This window comes from Maylandia zebra, linkage group LG20 (assembly GCF_041146795.1).
Source record: "Maylandia zebra isolate NMK-2024a linkage group LG20, Mzebra_GT3a, whole genome shotgun sequence".
Classification (NCBI taxonomy): domain Eukaryota; kingdom Metazoa; phylum Chordata; class Actinopteri; order Cichliformes; family Cichlidae; genus Maylandia; species Maylandia zebra.
In genome coordinates, this window is record NC_135186.1 from 4,630,116 (window position 1) to 4,654,922 (window position 24,807).

General features: G+C 44.1%; 1 protein-coding gene and 1 long non-coding RNA gene across 6 annotated transcripts in view; one reads left to right on the plus strand and one right to left on the minus strand.

Annotated features, from left to right (window-relative positions):
- The window catches only part of rerea (arginine-glutamic acid dipeptide (RE) repeats a), a 131,656-nt gene that overhangs the window by 86,645 nt on the left and 20,204 nt on the right, over positions 1–24,807 (plus strand). For 4 of the 5 annotated variants that reach the window (XM_004554215.4, XM_004554216.4, XM_004554217.5 and 1 more), the window contains 7 exons: positions 4,613–4,718; positions 7,205–7,301; positions 8,921–9,025; positions 16,761–16,809; positions 17,791–17,915; positions 19,826–19,925; positions 20,626–20,724. In XM_004554215.4, coding sequence (XP_004554272.2) covers positions 4,613–4,718; positions 7,205–7,301; positions 8,921–9,025; positions 16,761–16,809; positions 17,791–17,915; positions 19,826–19,925; positions 20,626–20,724 — 681 coding nt within the window. Of the gene's footprint in view, positions 1–4,612; positions 4,719–7,204; positions 7,302–8,920; positions 9,026–13,942; positions 14,126–16,760; positions 16,810–17,790; positions 17,916–19,825; positions 19,926–20,625; positions 20,725–24,807 lie in introns of those variants that run through there. The other variant, XM_004554218.6, reaches the window with a different exon arrangement.
- LOC143414190 (uncharacterized) lies at positions 9,098–13,628 on the minus strand. Its single transcript, XR_013094704.1, has 2 exons — positions 12,439–13,628; positions 9,098–10,227 (listed from the first exon to the last, which is right to left on the minus strand). It is a non-coding gene; the product is annotated as an uncharacterized LOC143414190 (long non-coding RNA).

Sequence of the window (24,807 nt, forward strand, 5' to 3'; positions counted from 1 at the left end):
AATCAGCATTTGCTTAGTGTTATTATGTGTGGCTCAGAGAATGAGGCTTGAGGGGCAGAGGCTTCCTCCAAGTAGCCAAGTGCACACGGTGAAGCCCATAAGGAGAGGAGGATTGAAGAGAGGGATCCTGCTGCTGCTGGTTCTGACAGTCTGATTTAGAGTTGCTTTCTCTTACCTCTGACACAGAGTCCCAGCCTGCTGCTGCTGCCGGCTTGGGAGAAGAATAGAGGTGCTTATCCTGAAAGCCTGTTATTTGTGTGTGTGTGTATTTGTGTGTGTGTGTGTTTGTTCACACAGCACGCTAGCATTACTTTTTAACAACCTCCTTTGTCAGTCACTGAGATGTCTGAGATTGCGTGAGCACAGCAGATCTCTTGTACCTCACAACTGCATGTTCACACACATGCAATATATTTTTTTATTTTTTTAAGTTTGTCTGTGTGTGCCGTCCAGATGGAAGTGCTTATTGAGTGCTGGTGTGCTGGCAGATCTCTCCGTCTCAAAGAGAGCGGGGAAAAAAGAGGGAGAGGAAGAACGAAAATGGGGAAGGGAGAAAAGGCGAGTGGAAAACCCTCCCAATCATATCCATCATCTTTGTGTGCTTGCGCGAGTGTACGTGTGATCTTCCCAGCCAGCTCTTCCTGCCTCCCCCTTCTCTAATCTTATCATGTTGGAGCAGCAGATTAGTCCTCCCAGATCCCATCTCTGCCTCCAAATGCCACAATCGCCCTTTTGTTCTTTTGGTTGTGCTTTATTTCCCCTTCCGACAGGCTAGGTGAACACTCCAACTTTATGCCCTCCCTACCATTTTATGTGTATGTGTGTGTGTGTCAACACCAGTACCAGCCCTGATCTCACATACTCGAGCCTCCCTTGTCCTCGGGGCATTCGTTAACTAAGCTGTTAGCTCAGCAAGCCTGCTAGCTTAGCTGAACTGCTTGACATTCCTTGCTAACACCAAGCTGCTGCTGCTGCCGTTGCTTGCATGACCTCCCCCGTTCCCTCCCTCCCTCCCCTGCCGTCTCCTTTGTCTGCGGGTTTGGGATATGTCTTTCCTTCTTTACTTCTGGTTGCCACCTCCTGCAGGAAGTCATAGATCCTGGCTGGTGTTGTCGCCAGTGCACGAGGGGGTGGTCACTAACAGGGTTTGCAGAGGAAGAAGTGTGTTTAAAAGGCAGAGAAAATAAACAGAGGTTTCCTGTTAACGAGGTGCGCTGGGGGCCTGTCGTGTGGGAGAAGGGAGGATCTGGTATTGTTTAAAGCAAAGCTCTAGTGTTACAGTGGAAGGAGGAAGAGGAGGAGGCGGCGGAATTGGGCATTAGGTTTGAGGGTTACAGGTTGTAACAACGCTCTCTGGCTGCCATATTGCAAAGGCCGCTGTGAACAGTCGCGAGAGAAGCCGGTTGCTGCTCAAACACTTACAGGGATTGGGGGTTTTTGGGTTGAAAAGCACTGCATTGATTTTACACTCTCGCACTTGAAAACGCAGACTTAATCCCGCGCTCTCCGATCTTTGACTGATTTTTCTCCTTCGAATAACGGAGCTGTTTTGTTTTGTTTTTTTCACATTTAAAGCCTTTCCTTGTAAAGAGAAAAGTCTGCCCTCTGTGTATCCCTCTTCTCCCAGTCTTTGTAGCATTGTGGTCGTACACAGGGGCCCTCGCTCCAGAGTTGACTGCACAAAGAAAACTGCACAGCCATTATGGACCCAAGGGGCCAGCCATCTTTAGCTAGTCAAGGGGAGAATTAACTGGCTTGTCTTGTCTTGACTGCTTTCAGGACAGTGATGAATGCACTGATTCGTTTTTATTAACAGTAACTCTTGCCTCTTTTATTTTTTTTTTAGCTTGTTCCACAAGAAACATACTTTATGTTTTCCTAATAAATATCCTTTTTGAGAAATAGTTGAACCCCTGTCTGTCTGAGGAGTGCTAAAAGAATGCCACAGGCCAAGCTAAGCCATGGGAGGGAGGGGAGGTGCTATTGTGTTCAGCCCCAAAGCATGACTCTCAGATTTATATCACCTCAGTGAATAAAGGGGCAGTCTTGTACCCTGCGGGTTGCAGTGAGGAGGATAGTTGTGATTTTAAGTGAAAAGAAATGAGATGGGTTTTTTTTACTGCTCTCACCTTAATCTGCCTCCTTTCTCTCTCCTAATTTCTCCCCTTCTGTCTCCTCTGCTCTGCTTCTTCACCTCTTTCCCTCCGCCTTGTTTCGTTTCTTTCTCTCAGTAAGTCTTTTGGCCTCTCTGCAGTGAGCGGTACTCCCAGGGTTTAGGGCCTCAGGAGGAGGGGGAGGGCAGGGCCATGTTTAGCCTCTGGCAGGACAGACAAAGATGGCCGACACTGTGCGGGGCTCGGCTCTCTACAGGCAGCGTGGAATGCCTCTAATCAATTCAGCGTTGTGGTTCTTATGTTCTCCCTCTGTCATTTTCTGTGACAGGCTTAGCAAAGCCCAGACAATGCGAGTAGTAGTTCGCGCGGCGAGTCTGAGCTGTCTATCATCTCCCTTCATTTTCTCCCAGTGTTATCTACTCATTTTTCCACCCCGCATGTTTATGGAATTGTGATAATTGAAAGCTGCGCTCCACTCCCACTACGTGCTCCATATGTTGCACTCTCAGAGTCTCTCTCCGTCTCCCTCCCTCTTTTTGCCTGAGAGGGCTTAACGCCGCTGTGAGCTTCATAACAGCAATCTGCTCTGGAGAGTGGCGGCTACTCTCTAGCAACGAGGATACTGATGATAGTGGAAGCAACATTTGGTCTCTGCTTTGGTTGGTTTGAAACAATGCAGGCTAATGAATGAGACATACAACCTGCGCTTTTGTTTGTCTTCTTTTTCTTCTTTGCATCTTCTCCGTCTTCCTGTGCCTTTTTGTTTGCATCAGGCTCTGCATTTTGTGGGTTCTACAGACAGAAAATGAGATGTTCGGGTAGCACACCGGCAGCATTTACAGTCTGCCTTTAAAGTATTAATTATGTATAAGCACCGGATAACTACTCGTTCCGCTGTGGCAGGCAGCCCTGTTAGTCTAGAAGGCAACTGTGTCTGTACATTGGATAGACAAGAGGTATGGAAGGGTGGGCTGACTGCTTGGAGGGAGGGGGAGTGGCATGACGTCATTGCACACATTTCTACACACACAGTACGCCTTACTGCTGGGGGGGGGGCTGTGTCTTACTCCATCAGTGTTGGATCACAAGCAGTGTGTGTGTGTTGCTTGTGCGATGTTGCGTGCATATAATCATCCAGAGCAGTAAATGCAGCTGATTTGACTGCATGCCAGCTGCTGTTTAACACGTCCAGGCTCACTTACTCACTCATTCCTCCTCCCTGCTAGAGGTTTGAGAAAGGAAAAGAAATGAAAAAACAAAAAGTGGTGGAGTGAAAAGGTTTACAGTGGAAGAATGGCGGGGGGGGGGGGGGGTGTATGGAATATGGAAGGAGTGGAGAGAATGAGAAAACCAGAGGTGGTCTCGAGGTTTAAGGGGAGGTGATGATTTGCTTGGCTGCGTGTGCTCTCAGTCTCCTCCCCTGTGACATAACAGAACAATGTACTCCAAAGGCTTTAAGTATCTTTACCCTGACCTCATGTTTCTTGCTACGCACACACATATATACACAAGAGCCTGGAAAGGGTGGATGTTAAACTGTCTGCCTTGGATTACTGAAGTATCTTCCCCACCTTTTTATTTTCTCCCCTTGTGGTTTTTCTCCTGTACTCCATTGGTGGTGTCGGTGCAGGTGTCTCGGTCTGTTAGTTCAGTGCAGTGCAGCAGAGCCCCTAATAAAGATGGCTGGGGCCAACAGGATTGTGTCGCAGTCCAGCACCCACCCTGGCAGTCTCTCTAATGTTCTTTCAAACCACTGTGACGGTCAGTTGGGTTTATGTGCAGTCACAATAAATATTTTATAACATGAAATGAAAACAGTATTTTGCCCTTTTCATCCCTCACCTCAGCACTAGTGTCAGTCTCTACCATTTTCTCCCCACACCTTCCCCCCCTGCTGTTTTTTTCCCTTCCCTCTGTGTGTTTTCATTGACTCACCCTGTGGAAAGGCTCTGTTCTCACCTCAGTGCTGCCACTTGCTGGCCAGCTGAAGGATTAAAAGAGATTTGCTGACTTGCATTTTATCAAAGAGCCAGTGGGTGGCAGCACATAAAGGCATAGAAAACTTGATACTGTACATGTGCATCAAAAAGCTTTATAAAGCCCTAGTAGTGTGTTAAATACATAATGGCTCATTAGAGTATTATCATTAAGTGAAGTGAAATCAAGGCAAAGGATTGATTTGCACAAGGCATAGGTTGAACACTCATCCATTCCCCGCATGGTTCCTCTCACTCCATACTTCCTCCAGCGACGGCCATCCCACTGTTTACTTTATTAAGGCTCTAAATGCCCCACAATCCGTTTTTAATTGACTTGGTCTCTCTGCGTGCGTCTTGGCATCAGCCTGTGTGAGCCATAAACGGTGCATCTGCACGGCTTCGTTCTTTGCCAAAAGGCCAATTTGTGACGTCGTAATCAAACAGAACGATGTCTGTTTATCTTAGCGTGGGATCTTTTTAGTCTCCTGCTCACTCACTTTGTGTCTCTCTGTGTTGCAGAGTAAACGGGACCATCTGCTGATGAATGTGAAATGGTACTACCGCCAGTCAGAGGTGCCTGACTCCGTCTACCAGCACCTGGTGCAGGATCGCAACAATGAGAACGGTGAGGCCGCCGATTGATCGTTTAAACACACCTGCACATGTGCACATGTACAGAACGTGCACGCAAGAGAGTAAATCCATTTAATTTTCTGTGCTGTTCCTCCTCTACAAACACACACACCTGGCTGTGCTCTCCGCGCTGTGTCCCTGGCAGCCGAGCCAATACCGTGGCTCTGTGCTGGTTCCCTGGGTAACACTGCTTCAGGCCAGACAGCAGCACAGTGGAGTGTTAATAACCCGCAGTGTCATGTGGCCCTTCAGTGTACACGCTCTCAACCCAGTCAGTGCCAGTGGACTCATCACACTCTCAGCACATTCACATCTACAGGAACACGAGCCTGCCAGTGATCTGCAGCCACTGAATATCAAATCCTGAGAGAAATTTAACATTGTTGGAGTAATGGGTGTCCTCGCAGCACTCTAGTGCTTATTTTTTAGATTTTTATTAGTATTTTTTAAAAACATATTTTAATTAATGAAGCCATCAGTCATACATGCAAATCTTTGAACGGCCTGCAACAGGTAAATGAGTAATTGTTTAGTTATATCACTAAACCAATATCGTATCATCCTTTTGGATTCAGAGTCAAAACCAAAGCCAGTTCAAAACAAGTCGCCTCAAGGAGCTTTATACTATAAGGTAAAGACCCTGCAGTATTAGAACACCCAAACATCAGATGACCTCGCCCTGTGAGTACGCACTAGGTGATGATTGGAAGAAAAAAGCTCCCTTTGAATAGGAAGAAACTTCCAGCAGAACCAGGCTCAGAGAGTCTCCTCTGCTGCAACCGGTTACGGGGTGATGGGAAAAGGAAAAAGGAGGGCATAGAGAGAAAGGATAAAAAAACAAGCCAAAGGAGAGAGAAGGTGAAATTCAGACGGCTTGAAAGTGCTTATCAATACATTTATCAACACAAACTCTTACTGTATGCTCAACTGTTTATCCAAACTTTAAGCAAATTCAACTGGTAAACAAAATGATGAGCTCACGAGTTCAGTTGTCAGCCTTACTGTTTTGAAATGTAATAATTTATAACAGCTTAGTCCTTAGTTGTTCATCTAGAGCAGGGGTGTCGAACTCCAGGCCTCGAGGGCCGGTGTCCTGCAGGTTTTAGATCTCACCCTGGGTCAACACACCTGAATCAAGTGATCAGTTCATTACCAGGCCTCAGGAGAACTTCAAGACATGTTGAGGAGGTAGTTTAGACATTTAAATCAGCTGTGTTGGTTCAAGGACACATCTAAAACCTGCAGGACACCAGCCCTCGAGGCCTGGAGTTCGACACCTGTGATCTAGAGTGTTTAGCTAGCAATTTAATACATTTGTCTGTTACTATTAGCTAAACATAAGCTACTTATCCATAATGTAAAGTAAATCAGCTATTAGCCATAGTTTTAGCTCCGTATTTCGTCCACGGTTCCACACTATTACTATTCTAATCATTCCCACATTTCTTTGGGGCTTTTTATTTTTTATTGGTTTATTATTTTTACTTAACTTTTTTTTCAGTTGAAACATGTTCAAACCCACTCAGTAGTTTAAGTGTAATTAAAGAAACTAGCTGACCTATTCTCCATGTACCCCATGGCTACATATATCTGTGTTCTCTGTGTTCTTTGACTGTCAGAATTGAAAATGTCAACTACTCTACTTGGTTTTATTGCAGCAAGAACTCTGTGTCCTATAAACATGGTTGAAGTTAAATTAGTTTTGTAGTTAAGTGTTACTCGGTGTTCTGAACACTTTGTCGTTGCACACAAGTTTAATTTTAGCCTTTTAAATGTGCGTGTTCCCGGAAATGTTTCTCAGCCTGATTATAAACTGCAATTTTCTCTTCAAACTGAGATAAAATAACACACCTCACCTGTTGACACATCCTGTTCACAGTTGGCAGTTCTTGTTAGCCGGAGTGCCCCCAGTGGCTCGGTTTTCTTTGCTTCACAGTACAATCATCTCTACCTTTACACGCTGTAAAAACAGCCTCCTAACCAAACAAAAAATCCAGATAGGATCAGGGTTGCAGCTAAGTACGGTGTTGTGCCATTTTCTTTTTCTACGATAATACAAGGATTGTGCCACACAGTGCTATACTATCAGCAGTCTGTCCTGGCAGCAGGGACTTGGACTATTAGAATTGATGTCACAAGGCTGGAGCTCACTGGCCACAGCTCAGGTCATTTGTCAAAGACAAGTCCCAACTTCCTCTTGTTGCCAGTGATGCATCGTAACTACCATAGGGGTCATTTCACTCGAGAACTGAACATTATGCTCTCTTCTGAAGGGATAGCATATTACTGGCTTTATTGAATTGAACTATTTATTGAATTATGGCGCAATATTCCACAGAGGTGCTTGTTACTGTGGGTAAACACAGAATTGTGCTGATACTTTTGTGGTTTACAGAGCTACTTTATCTCAAATCATTATTTTTGTCACAGATTATGTATATGATGTAGACTGACCACAGGCACTATTCCCTCCTGCAGACTCTGGCCGGGAGCTGGTCATCACAGATCCAGTGGTCAGGAGTCGAGAACTCTTTATCTCGGACTACGTGGACACTTATCATGCTGCTGCTCTCAGGTAAACAAACCCACACACGAGCAAACAAAACTGCACATAAAGACTGGAAGCTTTCTAAACAGTGCTACAGAAAAATGGAATACTTTCAGCACAGGCTTCACAGGTTTTTTCTACACCGAGATTTCTGCTTCTAGAGCTCTGGTAACATCTAGGCTATTACAGTATTTGAATTTATAACAGTGTAACTGGAACAGCTTTTATTTGTGGATTTTGGTGCCTTTGTATACAAATTACAGAACTGTCATTCAACTTTCGTGGCACTTTCTGCTATGATTTTGTGTTTCTGTCAGCAAGATAAAGATAATCTTATGCCTTTTAATCAGAAATTGGAAAAAAGAAGAAGCAAATATTATACTTTTGCTGACTAATTCAATGGTAAAGCAAATCAGTTCCCTTTTCTTTTAATTGAAACACTGCTATCATAAAACATATGGCGGGTCTGAACCAGACTCAGGATATAATATAGTGTATTTTATTTATCCCTTTGCCTTCTGAGCCGTAAACCTCCATTATCCCCATATTTCTGCCACCTCTCCATGAATAATTATGTTGCTCTGATACCAAATTGCTTTATAGCACTACACACTGAGCTATTTCATTTTTACAATCCTAAAGTGATCATATAGCATGCTTTACTGGTTTTAGCAGGTGCTGCTAAAATAGAGCAGATGTGTAAAGATGCAAAGCCATAACTGAGGCACATACCTTTATGCTGTTGAACATTAAAACACTGATTAAAACAGCTCTGCATCAATACACACCTGCACAAGCTGCTAGAGAGCAGCCTATAGCGCCTCCTCTGTATATATTTAATGTCTTTGGAAATGCTCGCCGACTTAATAATTTTCTTTGTCTAGAAACAAATACGCTTTGTTCGGTCTTTGTCCCTGCCTCTTCCTCCCTCCTGGCTGACCACCCCTCCCCTCCTTTTCCCTCCTCTTCCCCTTTCCTTTAATCAAAACCATCTGCAAGCGATAAAGCCATGTCTTCCAGAAACCACAGATTTTAGGGAAAATTAGCTGCAACTTCTCCTACACAGAGCTCCCTTTGATTTGTCTTTTTCTCTGGGCTTTAGATAAACGGGAGGGAATTCCAGTGGGATGCTGTAATGCCGCAGCTCTGAGCTCTCCAAAGACCGCTCTCCTTAGCACCCTTTAATCTTTTCAGGGGGAGGAAGATACTATTTCTCTGCAACGCAGCCCAGCTACATATGGCTGTGATGTCTGTTATTTTGATAGAGCCAGACACCAGGGTGCTGGAAACAGGAAATGGCATCAAGATGTGGTCAGAGCCGTGGCCTCCACGGCTCACTGGGGGGTAAACGTGTTAGGAGGGGAGACAGGCAGGTTGAATTCCTTTTCCAGATCTCTGCGTCTGCAGCAGATGAGGCAACGCTGACATGTTCAGCTGGTGTTTACGGCTTAAATAGCCAGAGCCTGATATTTCACCGCAAAAGTCAGCAGGTGCTGACAAGCAGCAGATACCTGCTGTCGCACTTGTCCCCTCCTATAGGCGAACATACCAGAAGCCTCTAATTAGGGCTACTTGTGCTCATGCTGGGGTGTCACTTTGTCATGTTGGTTGTTTTTGTCTAATAAAGCCTGTCTGCTCTCTTGCAGGGGGAAATGCAACATTTCCCATTTCTCTGACATTTTCGCTGCCCGGGAGTTCAAAGCCCGCATGGACTCCTTTTTCTATATCCTTGGATATAACCCAGAGACCAGGTGAGCTTACCGGCACTGATGGTGCACCCGTCTTAATTCTCCCCCAAGCTCTGAAATTCAGTCAGCCCTGCACAACACTGACACCACGTTTATTAAATCAGGACAACATCGAGCCATCAGAAGTTCAGGTTGACATCCTCAGCATTTTTTTTAACAAACAAAAACTAAAATCTAAAAATATTCATTTTCACATCAGAAAAAGAAAAGCAGCAGGTCTCCGGCCTGTTAGGTCTGCAGTGATTAAGATGACTACACAATTATCAATGTAGGTGACAGCTAATTTTATGCTAACCGATGCCTGTATGAGGCAGCTCATTGTTATGTTGAGACAAAAATAGCCATTCATTATAAAGACACTTTGATGCAGCTAATATCGGATGAGGCATGTTGCTGGGGTTTGCATTAGTGTTAAATAACTTGCTAAATAATACATTCTTAGCAAGCTTACGCATGCAGGAGCTATACAGAGAAGCTATTTTTACCCCACATGAGACCTGAGGTCTCTACTTTCTTTCTTTTTTCTTTTTTTTTAAAAAAACGTGTAATGTCTAATGATGACGAAAAAGAATGATCCCGATGTGATCCAATTATGGGGAATGAGCCAGGGAAACCCCCCCATGGTTTGTAATTTTATTGGGAATGTATCGATATTTTTCATGTTGCATGTCAGGTTTTAAACATTGATCTTTTGCGTTAAAATTATGATTAGAATCAAGATCCTGCACGTTAAGCGTCTGATTAAGGTTTCACTGAAAACATTTTGATATGCCATTACAGGAAAGGTACGGGTGTTAAATAAGAAAAATAATGTTGATTGAGTTTCCAGATCTTGATCCTTGTGCATCCTGGAAAACTAGAAAACACTCTTTAAAAAAAAGAAGAAGACAAAATTCACAATATTTATGTAGCTAATTAAAATAAAACATATTTTCATTACACGCAGTTTTGTATGCTCAGATAATAATGCCCTAATTTTATGTTAAGCACATCAACATATGACAAAGCGGAGCCTCTTCTGCTGTTTTTCTTCTGTGCATTAGATTATGTTTTGGAGTTTTCCAATGACGGTTGTCTTGTTCAACCACATAAACACTCCTCACTTCTTCATTCTTTCAATCACCTTCTGGCAGCGCTTATCCACAGGCCTGCTGATATCCAGGTGTGTTTCTCCTTCTGTGCAGAAATGTGGGTTTGCAGAGCCCCTAAGACAAGAGGCAAAACAAATCAACAGATTACACATTATGATTGTGCTATATACTAGGGGTGCAACAATACTCGTATCGATATTGAACCGTTCGATACAGTGCTTTCGGTTCGGTACGCATATGTATGAACAATACAAAATTTTTTATTTATTTTATCAACTTTCCTTCTGACGATGCTGTCTGTGTTGAGCGCTCAGTGGATCTGCGTTCCACTACTCCGCCTAGGCTGCACTGCTAGCAAGACAGAAGCTAAGCTAGTTGCAACATGGCAACTGCCTCAACGCTACCCGAAATTGAACCTCCCCCACCCTCATTCAGATGTGGCCTTTGGAACTATCTTGGTTTTCATGTGACGTATGACCCTGAAGGTAAGCGCGTCATGGACAAAAGTAAAACAGTATGTCGGATGTGCCACGCAGTGCTCAATTGGTGGGAACTAGTGCGTTAGCGCAGTTAGCTTGTTAACGTGTTGACGCCGTCCAGTCCCACGCACGGGGCGATCCGCGGTAACTCGTTAACGGAGATTTGCCGCGTTATGGCGTTAATGTCATTTTAACGAGATTAATGCTACAAACTTTACCTGAGTCATTTAGACAGACGTTAGCACATGATTCTCCTTATGGGGACCTGATATGTTTAATATGCTGCTGAGAATATAGCCCAGAAGAAGCGTATAGTATAGCTTTTATTTTGGAAAGAGCCATTTCTCTGTAATAAACTCTTTTCCAAAGATGAGTGATTTCTCGATCAGATAGATTTATTTTATTTTTTAATTATTTTGTTGTTTCAGCAACATTACATTTAAAAACTGTACTTTTGAGTTAAAATATATATTTATAATTTTAATAAATGACAAATTGAAAGACATAAAAAAAAAATTTGTATCGAAAAAAATATAGAACCGTGACACCAAAGTATCGAACCGAACCGTGAATTTTGTGTATCGTTGCACCCCTACTATATACATGTCCACAGAATGGTACCAGGATATCCCCACATGTATTTATGGAGGCCTTGTCTGAATCATAAATATCAAGTCAAAATGTTCTGCTTGCATGACCCCAGTCATATTCAAAATGTTATAATAAGAATATTATCAAAATATTTGTCAAACCGTCTTTCCATACGTTTTCTTAACCGCACATCAGGTTTGCAAGGAGGCTGTCGTAGAACATGAGGGAGGGGGGACACTGCATGCAGTTTTACTAAGTGTCATAACTGAACACAGCAATGCTTGGAAAGTCGATGCTACATCCTAACGCTAGAGGTGTATAAAATGAAACACCTGGCCACCCAGTCTGCCTTTACAAACACTGTTGAAAGAATGGGTCGTTCTGTAGAGCTGAATGAATTTGAGCATGATGCTCTGACATGATGTCACCACCGAAAGGAGTCAGTATGTGAAATTTCTTCTCTTGGAGATCTTCCACACGTAGCTATAAGCGCTATTATTGCAACGTGTTTCGGAACCAAGAGGAGCTCGGCCGCAAAGTTAGAGTGGAGACCTGAAGCTCATGGTGCGTAAACGTCTCCAACACTCTGCTGACTCAGTAACTACAGAGCTTTAAATCTGAACTGGCATTAACATCAGCACAAAAACTGTGCACCAGGAGCTTCATGGGATCGATTTCTAGCACAGCGCTGTGTTTCAGTAGTGCTATGCAATACGGCAAAGTTTTAGTAAATATAGAGCTAGTATTGCTATTACCAATTCCAATATTGATGGGTATTGTTTAGGTTTTATCCAATATCGCTGCCAAACTGGTACTTTTGAAACGATGCCGGTGCTTAAACGGTGCTCGAACGGTGCTCGGACCGGTGCTTAAAGAATGGAGATCACAAACTTTGTCCAAAAACCTCTTATGTTTTTATTTTTAGCAGTCTCTTTTTTTCCTGCAAAATGATAACCAAGTTAGCCTTTTCTGTTGATACAACATACCTCCTTTGGCTGGAACCAGTGCTTAAACAATGGAAAACACAAACTTTGTCCTAAAACCTCTCATGTTTAGCTGTTTTTTTTTTTGTAAAAAGATAACAATGTTAGCCATTTCTGCAGCTATAGGGCATATATGGTATCACTCTATCAAATAAGAAAACAGCTGCATGTAACTACGACGGTGTTTGCTAGTTCACCTTACATGCATTAATTTAATAACGTGGTTAGCCTACTCAACGTAAATTACACACGAACAACATTAAGCTACTCACCCAGAGAAGAACGGCTGCTGCTGCTACACTGGCAGGGCTAGGGGCCAGGACTCTCCTCTTCGGGTTCTTGGGGGGATGTTGCTAACTCCGGGTCCGATAACAGGCACCACACCCGCAGTAGATGTGCCCGGTGTGAGGTCTTGCAGCAAGCTATCAAATACGGTGCATTTTTCGGCTTTTAAAAAAACGCAATGCGTCGCCAGGTGTTTCATCAGATTCAAGGTGTTACCTCCTTTGCACAGTATCACCTTAAAGCACTTGTTGCAGGCTGCTGAGTTTGCATCTTTTGCTGTGAAGTACAGCCAGACTTTGACCGCTTCGCCTTGGGCATTTTTAATCTGTAGCTCTGCTCTAAAAGAACGTATGTACCTGGACCCGCCCACTATCCTTGCAAAGGTAAAGTTATTGGCTAAAATCGAAAGTGTATGACATCTCAAGAAAAAAAACAGCACCGAAATGTGCTTTCGGTCTGGTTACTACCGTTTATGTTAGAACCAGTGCCATCATGGCACCGGATACCGGTACCCATCCCTGTATAGGGGTAGGAGTATGTCATGATTTGAGATGAATCATCATTAATCTGCACATTTTAATGACCACTAAATCACTGCGATTTCACTGTGTACGAAACACACCTTTTGCTCTTCCTGCATTTTGACATTATTTATTTATTTATTGGAGACCTGTAATGTAAACGTGTCCATCTCTAAAACACTTTGGATCCAGTTCTGTTGTTTAAATGTTCTATAAGCTGTAAATAAAACAGACATGACAGTCAAATCAAAAGCGTTCCAACGTTTTTCATAGTTTTTCCAAAAAACAAAACAAAAAAACCCCCCAAACAATTATTATGAAGCACAATTCAGTGTTCTACATACTGAACTTGGAGGATAGAAACAAAGTATCGATCCTATCGGGCTAATATCAATCAGATACTAATACCAGCGTTGGTATCGACCCGCCCGCCACTATTTTTCTGTTACACTTGAATATTTCAACTTTTTTAATATGTTGGATCTCTTGATCTTCACTTTAACTGATGCATTTTTACGCTGATGCCCTTCAGTATAAATATAACATTTCTTTGGACACGATGAGCTTTTTCATTCATTCAAGTGCACGAGTACAAAACGAGAGAACCCCCCTTGTGTTATTATCACTGGTTGTGCGGGGAATGCCTCACGTGTTGCAGTGACAGCTGTCCTTGTTGTTGGCACTGATGGTTGCCAGCTGGGAACCCCCCTCCATCGGGGCCCCCTGTTCCACTCTCGGTCTTCCGCTCCCTTCCTCCCTCCTCGTTTGGTATTCCGAGCTCGGCGTCTGCAGCATTGCAATTTCACTCTTGTTTATTATGGTGCAGACATACGAGGAGAGATGAATTCCGTATCCCGCATGCGGCTGTGTCTGCCTGCCTCTTAGTGCGTGCGTGCGTGTGTGAGGTCGCAGCACATGCTCAGTAGTGTGTGTAGAGGAGCGAGCCGAGCTTGCGACGCTGTACGTGCTGGCTGAGGTCACAGCACAAGCTCAGTGAATACCTCTCCGGGAGCGAATGCGTGGTTCTCCATTTTGAGCACCTAGGAATAGGTGTGAGAGGGGAATTAATTTCAACCAGCGTTACACACACAGTGTCAGCACCCCCACCTTAGGGCTCGATGTCAGAAATGGACGATTTGTTCAGTCCCCGGAGGTAGGTTTGCGATCACATTGTCGCGCTTTCCCCGTGCCATTTATCGGTTGCGAGTGCGCGAGTGTTAGGCTCGTCTTATTTTCATGGAGTCGCATTCCAGCTGTCTGACAGGACTGTGTGATGTGTGTGAGAGCCGTCCGCGCCGCTGTCATTGTGTTAACCGGCTGTGTTTGTGTGTCGGTGGCGGGGGAGAAAAAAACCGAGTGTCGGTAGCCCGAACGCTTCTGGACGCGCAGGCTGTCACCGCAGCCTCGCATGCCGTTACGCGTCTGGAGTCGCTCCGCACCTTTTTGTGCATGCGCTTCATTCAAGCTTCCGATAAACGCACATTGTCGGGGTGTTCATCCGCAAGTGTGGGGCTGGTGAACGTGCTGCCGGTGTGGTTATATGGTGTGCGTTAAGACCAGCAGAGGCTTCCCTGGCTCCATTTTGCATCTCCTGTTTACAACCGGGATGATGACATGGCGTATGAAGCAATGCCGGGGAGGGGGTGCAGGCAAAGCTCAGACGGCTGTGCTGCCAGCTGCGATTTACACAAGCCTACCGATCACGATACCAACAACACCAACTTGAGTCTGCTGCTTCTTCTTCTGTTTTTTTTCCTGCTGCGCTACAATTATGTCAGTGTGCCACAGTCTAGCTCAGCGATTGGCTGGAATTGATGGCGGAGGGGGCGGGGCTATCCTTGATTGCACACAAAGTTGCCCAGACTGTCACGTTGTTGTTTTGGGTTTTGATAAGTAAGCCTGTAATTACTTGACAAGATTGTGTGCTAATGCTGAGTTAGAGCAGAACTTGTTGTAACAAGTGGCCATGTTTTCATAGTGTTTACTGTGCTAGGCAACAGGCTTTGAGCTGCTTAATGGGGGTGGGGGGTCATTATTAGTGGGGGCAGTGTTTTATGAATACTCAGCACAGCTGCCCAGATAGTGCTTCATCCATCCATGCCTTCCTTTGTTTGCTATGAATAATTGTATTAAGCTGATGACCAGGATTTCTCAATAAGTATAAAAATCAGCTGCTGGATGCATGATTAAGGAATGCTTGATATATATGCATATATTTTTTTATCACAGGCTTGTGTTGCAGGCTTGCTTTTGTTTAAGAGTACCTGCAGTCTTTATGGAAACTCCTCCGAGCCTCCTGCTGCGATCTGTATTCTGCCTCCTCTCTCAGGACCTGCGCAGCATTAAAGCACGGCTGTCTTCAGACACACTGTTCTCATTCTGGAGCACAGGTCCTCATTTGTCATCCTTACTGCCTCCTGCCAAATGTGCCGTGGACCTGGCCCGACTGCACATTGTCAGAAACGCGTTTTGTGAGAACTTTTTTCACTGTGTGCAGGAACACACTCTGTAAATCAAATAATTTTTCTTCCTCTTCTTTTTTTTTTTTTCTCCCTTTGTCATGCAGGCGTTTAGATGTGCAGATGTGGATGGTATATCTGTTCTGCTCTAATAAATCAAAAGGAATGGTTATTGTTTGTTCATTGTTCGCCACTCACAACTGTTTGGGAAGTTTCAGGCATATGATGGTGTCTGAAACCCGGCTTTAAGTGGGATTATGAAATTGTTATGAAACCTTTATAGTCTTATCTGGAGTGCTGATGACGCAGAGAACCACCGTATTTCATCTTTATCAGCACTATTCATCACTGTAGCTGCCAGTTTCTGAGTGCTTTATATTTAGTTTGTCTTATTCGCTGAGAGCGTTGGTAATAAAACCAAGTGAAGTATTTCGACATGTTTCGGAGCGGCGGGTGGTGTTTTGGCAGCTGAGGTTCGGGTTTTTGGAGTGTGCTGGTGTGGAGGTTTTTGGCAGATCATAACATCTATGGATGGATGTGGATTAAACCTTTAATCGGACTCTCCTGTCTGAAGGGATCTTTTTAAGAAGGGGAAACAGGCTAAACCTGAGCCCGTCGCAGGGTTTGCGTGGTTTGAGGACTGTAAAGAGGACGGGAGGATTGCGGCCTCTCGAGTTTCCTCCAGTGATGGAGTGCGAGCTTCTCTCAGTGCAAATCACGCTGACAGATTCTGGGCTGCTCTGCGCTCGCTTGTATGAAAATCGGCGCTGTTGCCTAGGCGACCGAGGGGAAAAGGCTTTTCAAAAGGAACATCTTGTCATTTTCTTTAATCCACTGCAGCTGGAGATTCGGTACACTATTATTAAATTGCAGTTGCTATGGCTACCAACATTTGCACCAGCAGCCGTTTTCACCCTGCATATCCAGAGCCAGTTTCCCCTCCACCTCCACTCCCCCCTTCTCCTTTTTGGGGATTCTGTTTTATTGCTGCATCCACGTTATCATGCCTGCAAATGTGCACTGCTCGGCTCGCTGTGCAGGAGCAGGCGAGCAGGAACCAAATCTGTAAACACTTTGTACTTTTTCCCCGTAAAGACTTCCACATTTGAAAATAAATGAATAAATACAGACCATCCCCACTCTGTTGGATCTAGTCTTGGTCATGAGTGGTTAGATTTTTATTATCGTCAGTTTGTGATTTTTGCCGTTTGAGCAGTTGTTTAGTTAATTAAACAGGATTTGCAGAGCTGACAGATTTCTCACAGCCGGCTTTTGAAATGGTGACGTGTAAATATTTTGTTTCAATCTGCTCTCTTTGTTTCTTCTCAGGCGACTAAACAGCACACAGGGGGAAATCCGAGTGGGACCCAGTCACCAAGTAAGTCATTGCTCAGCACACACATTAATGTTCGAACCGCAGGGCTTCACCTGAATAAGAGACTAATAATTGCATTATTCGATCTCTGGGTGGGAATTATGTGTTTAGTTTTGAGATACTAGGGTTTTTTTTGTTCATCTGTTTATTTTATGTGAACATACACACACTCTCAGATTGAGCGCCTGATATCCGGCTCAGTCGTTGCAGCGATTATCATATTTCTGTTCACCGACTTTGTGGCTAGATTCAGAAAAGTCTCGTGTTCAGTACTGCGTCACAGACGTAAGTAGTGGTTTCCAGCAAAAACTCAGAGTTACAGTTTTTGCAATAAATACAGCACAGGCAGCAAATGTAACCAAGCTTTGAGAATTTACTGTTTAATTACTTCAGGAGATCCGGATTTTAGAGAGCACTAGTGTAACAGTCTGTGCCCTTGTTTTGCAGAATCATTGTGATTTATGCATGTGTATTATTTGACAGATTAAAGCTGTATTTTACTGTGTAGTCATTAATGACCGGCCTGCACTTAGTAGGACTCACAGCACCAGTTATTGTTAATTTTACAAATTTTCTTGAAGCAAACATCACGCGGTTATAAATCTTTACATGTTGCCTGGGAACATTGGAATGAAATTACTGATTGGATTAAGTTTGCATGATTGTTCACAGTAATGTTTTCGCCTGCTGGTTTTAGTTGTGCTGAAACTCTACAAAGTTGTGTGTGTGTGTTACCCTCCCCTTAATGTCAGGTATCTTTACATAATCCCGTCTTAAACTAACACCTTCAGAGTATTTATAATTCGGTGTCATATATACTGTGTATTAAACTATTGTGACAGTAGCTTCCTGCCGTCCCACCACTCAGGAACACACAGTGAAAAGTTGATGACAGGCGGCTGAAAGAGGATATTTTCTTCAAGCCTGTGTGCTATTTGTAGTGTGACACCATCTGTCTCTCTCCTCCTCCGTGGACCTAATTAGGCCAAGCTCCCGGAGCTGCAGCCTTTCCCCTCCCCTGGTGGCCAGGCCGTAACCGAGAATGAGGAGCTGGTCTGGATGCCAGGGGTCAATGACTGTGACCTTCTCATGTACCTCAGAGCTGCAAGGTGAGCCCAGAGACACACAGGGCCTCAGACTTGGCAGTTATGCAAGGTCTAAAGCTGTTGGAGGTTTTTCACACACACACAAAAAAGGGGGAAAAAGTGATTTTTAAATTGACCTCTGACCTACAAATATGAATAAAATACTCTTTGTCAGTGAAAGTAAATGTCATGATCATGTCTCTCTGTCCAGGATCAATTCCAGGATGGGAATTGCTGAAGTCTCAACATTGGTATTTTATTGCTTTTTATTAGTGTTGCCCTCTGATCACATTCGGTATCTTGGGATGCAATCGGTCATCAGAGCTCGATGGGATGTTGTTCCAGTTCCAGTGATGTGTGTTGACAGGTTTCTGTGTCAGAGGCCACAGTGTAATTAATCACCATGCCACCATGCCAGACAGCATTGCACAACTTCCACTGAAGTTTATGTTACCTCAATTACACTCGGGTCCATAATATTTTGGCCAGTGAGGTAATGATCATAATTGCTGCCGTGAACACAGGTGTTGTCATAAAAATCAGTACATAACAGAACAAACTTTGATAACAACACCAGTGTTTACCTTTTTGCGTGATTCAAGAATTTCAACAACAATATTTTGTTAATGATTTATAAACTATGACGTGCGAGTAAAATTTTCCAAAGCTGTTCATGTTTTCTACAAATGAGGTGCAGCGCGCCCACGAGCACGCCGCAGGTGCCAGCAGTAACTTTTGTGAGTTACGATCTATTTACGGTTTCTGTTTTAACATTTTTTAAATGTCAGTGATACTTTTTACTTGGATAAATGAAGGGAACTATATAGAAAAGTCATTTTGCCACAAACTGCAGCTTCGCCTTACTGTTCTTTCTGGCTCAATGTGACTTTTTTAATTATTCATGAGAGATGTGTTTGACAAATTACACTCCAACAAGTCATTTATTTAGTTTAAATTCCCACAATCATTTGTTGGCAAATACCAGAAATCAGTTTTTCGCAGGCGATTGCTTTTTGGCACGATACCGGCAGCGTGCCACCCACAGCAGGTTACACAAATGAAGAGGTGCACGACAAGCTGAAACTACAGCAAAATGCATCTCACTTCAGCAGCACTGATTTATTCAGTAGATCTACTGTTTAACACTCCTTTTTTCTTTTTTTTGAATATCTTTATTATTTCCTAACAAATGAGGCAGACATAATATCTGAATTCGATTCAAAGTGTTGAAATTATGTTTTGTAGCCTTTCACTATCATTTTAAATGTGAAGCCCAGTGAGATAGAAGTCCTGAAAGACCACAGAAAACAACTAAACTGCATGATGATTAAATTATTTCCATGGTTACAAAAAACAACTTTGTAAGATGTAACCGAGTCAAGAGCTCAAGTAGGTTGGCTTATCGTCAGTCTACAGTCTAGAGACGTCTTCGTTAATGCACATAGAGTTTAGAATAAGGTGCAAACCACCGGTTACACTCAAGAACAGGGAGATCACATCAGACAAGCTGTTTTATTTAATACTGGGTTAGTTTGTCCAGTTAAATTTTATACATGGCCCCCTATTATGAATATGCGACTTTATGAAAATGGTCATAATTCTTGAAGGGTTAATGAAATACTTTTGTTAAACTGCTTGAATTAAAGCTGAAAGTCTGCACTTGAATCACATGTTTGTTTGACTCTAAAACTTAATCATATAATTGCAGATATGCACATAAATGGACTGCGCGATCATGTTTGTTCAGTCAGGTGACCTCTGTGTTTCAATATTGAGGTAGTGTGCAGGCTGTTTATTCAACATTATGTGGGTAGCCACGTTTGAATGGCAGGAACTGTTTCCAGGTGTCCTCTGCTTATGTTTGTGTGGGAATGATTAGCTAGATTTGTGGCCTTTCCTTTAAAAACGTTACATCATCTGTGTCATGTCCACAGGAGCATGGCTGCCTTCGCAGGGATGTGTGATGGAGGCTCAACAGAAGATGGGTGTCTAGCAGCGTCTCGAGATGACACTACATTAAACGCACTTAACACTGTAAGTAGCCTTGCAGCAAGTCTTAATACAGCAGCAAGTCGAGCCGAGCGTGCATCACAGAAAATGAACAGAGTTAACGATGAATCGCAGAGATTTGTACGGTGCGTTCAGCTGTGATTTCACTGTGCAGTGATTTGATGTGATCAGCAAACCCATCCTCAGGAGCCGGCAGTGCATTAGGCATAACGCGAGGTTTGTCCGTCGGATTGATAATGAATACTGGAGGAATTGAGAGCAAGAAAGAGATTATAATCACTATAAACAGGGCATCTATATTCCAAATCTATAAACTGGAAAATTAACATAGCGGGCAGGTCACTGTCTCTTGACCTTACTCTCCATTTGCAATTCCAATGAGTGATGCTTGTTTATTCTCAGAGGAAGAGCTCCAGCGCTGTCTGCTTCGCCCAGCCGAATGTGACACAAAGCTTAAAAGAAGCACGGCAATTGATTTTGTCACTGTTATTGTTGTTATATCTAGGCTGGGGTCTTGGGTCTTTAGTGTGTGACATCCCTCTCATTTATAGTAACAGCTTCAGTCACACCTGGATGTAAAATCTTTTTGCGTTGCTTTCTGAGCTCATTAAAAGGTGCGGATACTACTCAGGTGCCCTTAGTGAGACTGGTTGTTTTTTTTTTAAAAGCTATGTTTGTTTGCTTTCTCATTTATTTGTTGTTGTTGTTTTTTCTTCCCCTCTAGCTTCACGAGAGCAGCTACGACGCCGGCAAGGCTCTGCAGCGTCTGGTGAAAAAGCCGGTACCCAAACTGATAGAGAAGTGCTGGTCTGAGGATGAAGTGGTAAGAGAGCCATTCTTTTATGTTGTCACGCATTAGCAAACGCGTGCTGATCTAAAAATAACACGGGCTGCATAAATATTAGTTGGTTTCCACAGCGAGCTGCTGTTTTTGTCATTTCATTTCACTCTGTGCGCCTCTTGTTCGTCTGCCGTTTGACTTTAGAGGGAGCTGTTGAGACTCTTGGCCTGGCCTCACAAAACATCAGTAAAAACACTTGTCAGTTTCCAGCTCCTCCAAGGCTCAAGAGCAGCTGCATCCTGTTTATCACCCACAGAATAAATCTTTAGCATAGAAGCCTGGAAAAGGGGGAGAAGAGGGGAAAAAAGGGGGGCTGGTAACGTTTGCCTCCATTTCAATTTCGATGTGAATTTCAGCACAGCTGTTGAAGGGCTGGGATCAGAAAATGGCAGCCCTTCTCCCTGATCAAACACTGCATCATGAGTGGGAAGGAGGGGAATGAAAGCGCCAAATTAGACCGTGTCAGAACGACTGAGCGCTCCGGCTTTGGCCTTGATGCGTTATGACACACTGCGCTGCATGTTTGTATACTCGGGCTCTTTTAAAGATAACACTGCTGAAGGATCTGACTGTAGATCTTAGAAACAAACACCCGCCTCTCTCGCTGAATGGCTGCTGTTAGTCGTTCCTCCTCCTCAATGAATCAGCCTTTCCTCTCGGTGATATTGTTTTCGTAATCCTGACGCTTGGCAGACTTTGATTCCAGCTCGTATCCAGTGGAAATGAATGGGCGTCGTTTGTCTTGTAATCAAACACGACGGACGCGTTTAAATTAAACCCTCGGCCCACGGCAGGGCCGCGGTGGATCACAACAAATTAAGTGAGCCCTCCTTTTTTGTGGACTACTTATGAGTTTGCCTTTTATTTGTGCGTTCGTATTTACACTTGCCGATGGCAGGCACAGCTGTGCAAAGGTAATCAGAGCGAGGGACGGGGCGCGGTGATGGGAGGCTTTATTGCCACACTCGACCACAGCGGGGTCGACCACAGACCACTTGTCAAAGAAACGCTGTCTCGGCAGCAGGAGACTCAGACACTAAAACAAGCTCACAGCAAATCATTTGGGCAATTTGAATAGACCGAATATTCCATTACAGTCACATCCATTATTATGTACATATATGTGTGTCTGATTGTGTTATTTTGCTGTTCCACTGGGAGATGATGTGCTGAAACCGTCACCCCGCTGCTCTCTGTGTTCTGCTCCATTCACTCATTCATTTATACGGATTCATCTCACCGTGCTGACGGCGTTATGTAACAAGAGCCGAGGAGCTGTTGGGGAGTCCGGTACGCAGCGTCTGCCATGTTCTGTCCCGAAAGCGTTTTGTGTCTGCGGGTGGAGGCAGTCAGCAGGATTTCACCTGCAACACAGCGTCTGCCGCCCGGGGGGGAAGCAGCATCTTGACTCTTGGCCAAGGACACGGCTTCCACTGATCTGATCACCACTTGTGCCTTTTCAGCCCTGCAGCCTTGAGGGACAGGTGTAAATGCAGCTCCAACTTTGACGTACTCGCAGAAACCAGCCTTGCTGCTCTTCATTTATTCATCATCACCCCCGTCGCTCTTCTGCCTCCTCCACCTCCTCCCTCTTGTATCTCGTCGCCTCCAGGACTGGCTTCATTATCCCTGCCTGTTCTTTTCTCACCCCAGCCATTCTCTTAGAGATGTGAATAAAAGTGACAGCAGGGACCGCTGAAATGACAGAATCAGCCTGTCTGCGGGGTCACTTGCCACCTTCCCTTCCTCCCTCTTTGACTCACATCTCCTGTCCTCCGTGTGATTACGGCTGCAGCAGCATATACTCCTGGACCTCGTCTCAACCTTCTAAACTTTGAGTGAAATGCGAATAATCTCCCCCCCCCACACGCGCACACACACATTCAAACGACAGGACCGCTGCCACAGTCATATGTTTGGCGTTTCATTACAGCTCTGGACGAAGTGACAACATCTCAAAGCAGAGTGTCGTTTGATTTTTATTGTCCTCTCGCAGGAACAGAACATTATTTCACTCCAGAAAGATTTGTGACAGTCAATCCCCGAACAATCCTTCACCGTGACATTATTAGTGCAACTGTCAGACACCGGAAATCCATCACCTTGACGCCAGCGCCAACCAAAACCCTTTGACGTGTGACTAAGGCGATGACTGCAGATTACGCCCAAGAAAAATCTCGCGTGTTTATAAAATAAAATATGAAACTGTAAATAATTTATGAGAAACATCTACTATGCGGTCTGAGCTCGTTGTAGCTGTTTCTCAGTGGGTGGTTGGGGGGCGCGTGTGGTTGATTTAACCACAATTGCAAGATTTGCAATCTTCTTTATACACAAATAAATTTTGGACTGAGCTTTGAAGTTGACTCGTACCTCAGTGTTTTCAGGCTTTACTGGAGACTTCCTGCAGCTTCAATTAGTTGTTACTAATTTAGTAATAATAATTAATCGTAAAAATAAAATATGTTCTGATTATTATCATTTTATTTGATCGAAAGAGGTAACATTGAGCTGATTTTAGTTAAAGTTATTCATTTAGATCCACTGTGTGTCTGTAGAATTCAAAGGAAATCCAGTTGTTTTATCAGTAAATTGATTCCTCTGCACCTTCTGGCCCTTCAGACTTTGCTGAAGGTCATCATAATGAAATGTGGCTTCACCCGAGGCTGCTGTCATTCCTTCTAGTAAATAAGCGGTGCTAATAATGCGCCGGCCAACAGGAGGTGCCCTATAAACAATCAGAAGCAGCAGCCGTGCCGTGTGTGTCGCCACGTCACAGATAGCGAGGCTGATCTACGACTGCTGCAGGGCGGGAGGTCTATTCCTCAGCCAGCTGCACTCTGTTGCGGCTTATCTCCGGCTGTTTCTTGGGCTGATGGATGACTGGAGCAGGGCCTCCGACAGCAACGAGGTGGGGAGGGGGGGAACGAGGGAGAAGAGCAGAGTAGCGGCCCCCCAGTGGTAGAATACAAACCTGCAGAGCCGAGCTGACACCCAGCAGACGGATAAAATGCAACACACCTCCCTGTTTCCCGTGCCGCAGGCTATGTTTAATGTCAACAGCAAAATTTATTCCCTTTATTGTGCCAGCAGTGCGTTTCTTTTATTTAGGAGACGGTTGTTGTTTGATAACTAAGTAGCAGGCAGGATGGGTGTGTGCTGGAATTTCCTGCCACCTTTTGTGTCACTGCAAGCAAAAGAAAGCAGTGGATGTTGCTTTGCTTTGCAGAGGATCAGGATACTCTCACATTTGTTGTTTTAAAAAAATAAATAAATTGAGGGCGGGGTGACTTTTAGGTCTTTTACAGAAAAGTTAAGGCTTATAAAATATACTTTATGGTTGTAATTGCGGGACAACAGTGCAAATTTTAGCATATCTACATAGATTGTGCTTTCTGTGAGGTGTCTGTACAAAGAGGATGTGGGTAGTCTCTTGTCTGTCAGTGCGGTTCCCCCTATTCAAGACTGTTGTGATTTCCTTTCTGCTCACCAGGCCCGAAGTAACGGGCTGATGTTTCATAACAGACACGTGTGTGTGTGTGTGTGTGTGTGTGTGTGTGTGTGTGTGTGTGTGTGTGTGTGTGTGTGTGTGTGTGTGTGTGTGTGTGTGTGTGTGTGTGTGTGTGTTTTCTTTGCTTTTTGTTTTTGGCTAGCTGACTGATTGCCCTCAGCCCTCTGGGTTTATTCGCATCAGGCTCGGAAAGGTCAGCTTTTAACAACAAGTCAAGTATAATGACTCCATATTGAGTGGAAGTAGCTTTGTTTGCTGCTGTGCTGGTCTTGCGTCAGTGTTTTTATGGAATGACATTTAGCGGGAATTATGTCCTGTGTGTGTGTGTGTGTGTGTGTGTGTGTGTGTGTGTGTGTGTGTGTGTGTGTGTGTGTGTGTGTCTGAGTCTGAGCCTGTCTTTGTGATATTATCTTTGCGCCCATGTTTGCATTTATCTTAACCAGTTTTACTGCTTCGAACAATCACCTCTCAAGCAGGAAGTGCCTGCACGCAACAAAGGGCTATTTAATGCCTTTTTTCCTTTCTTTTCTCCTCCTTATTTTTCTTATTTTACG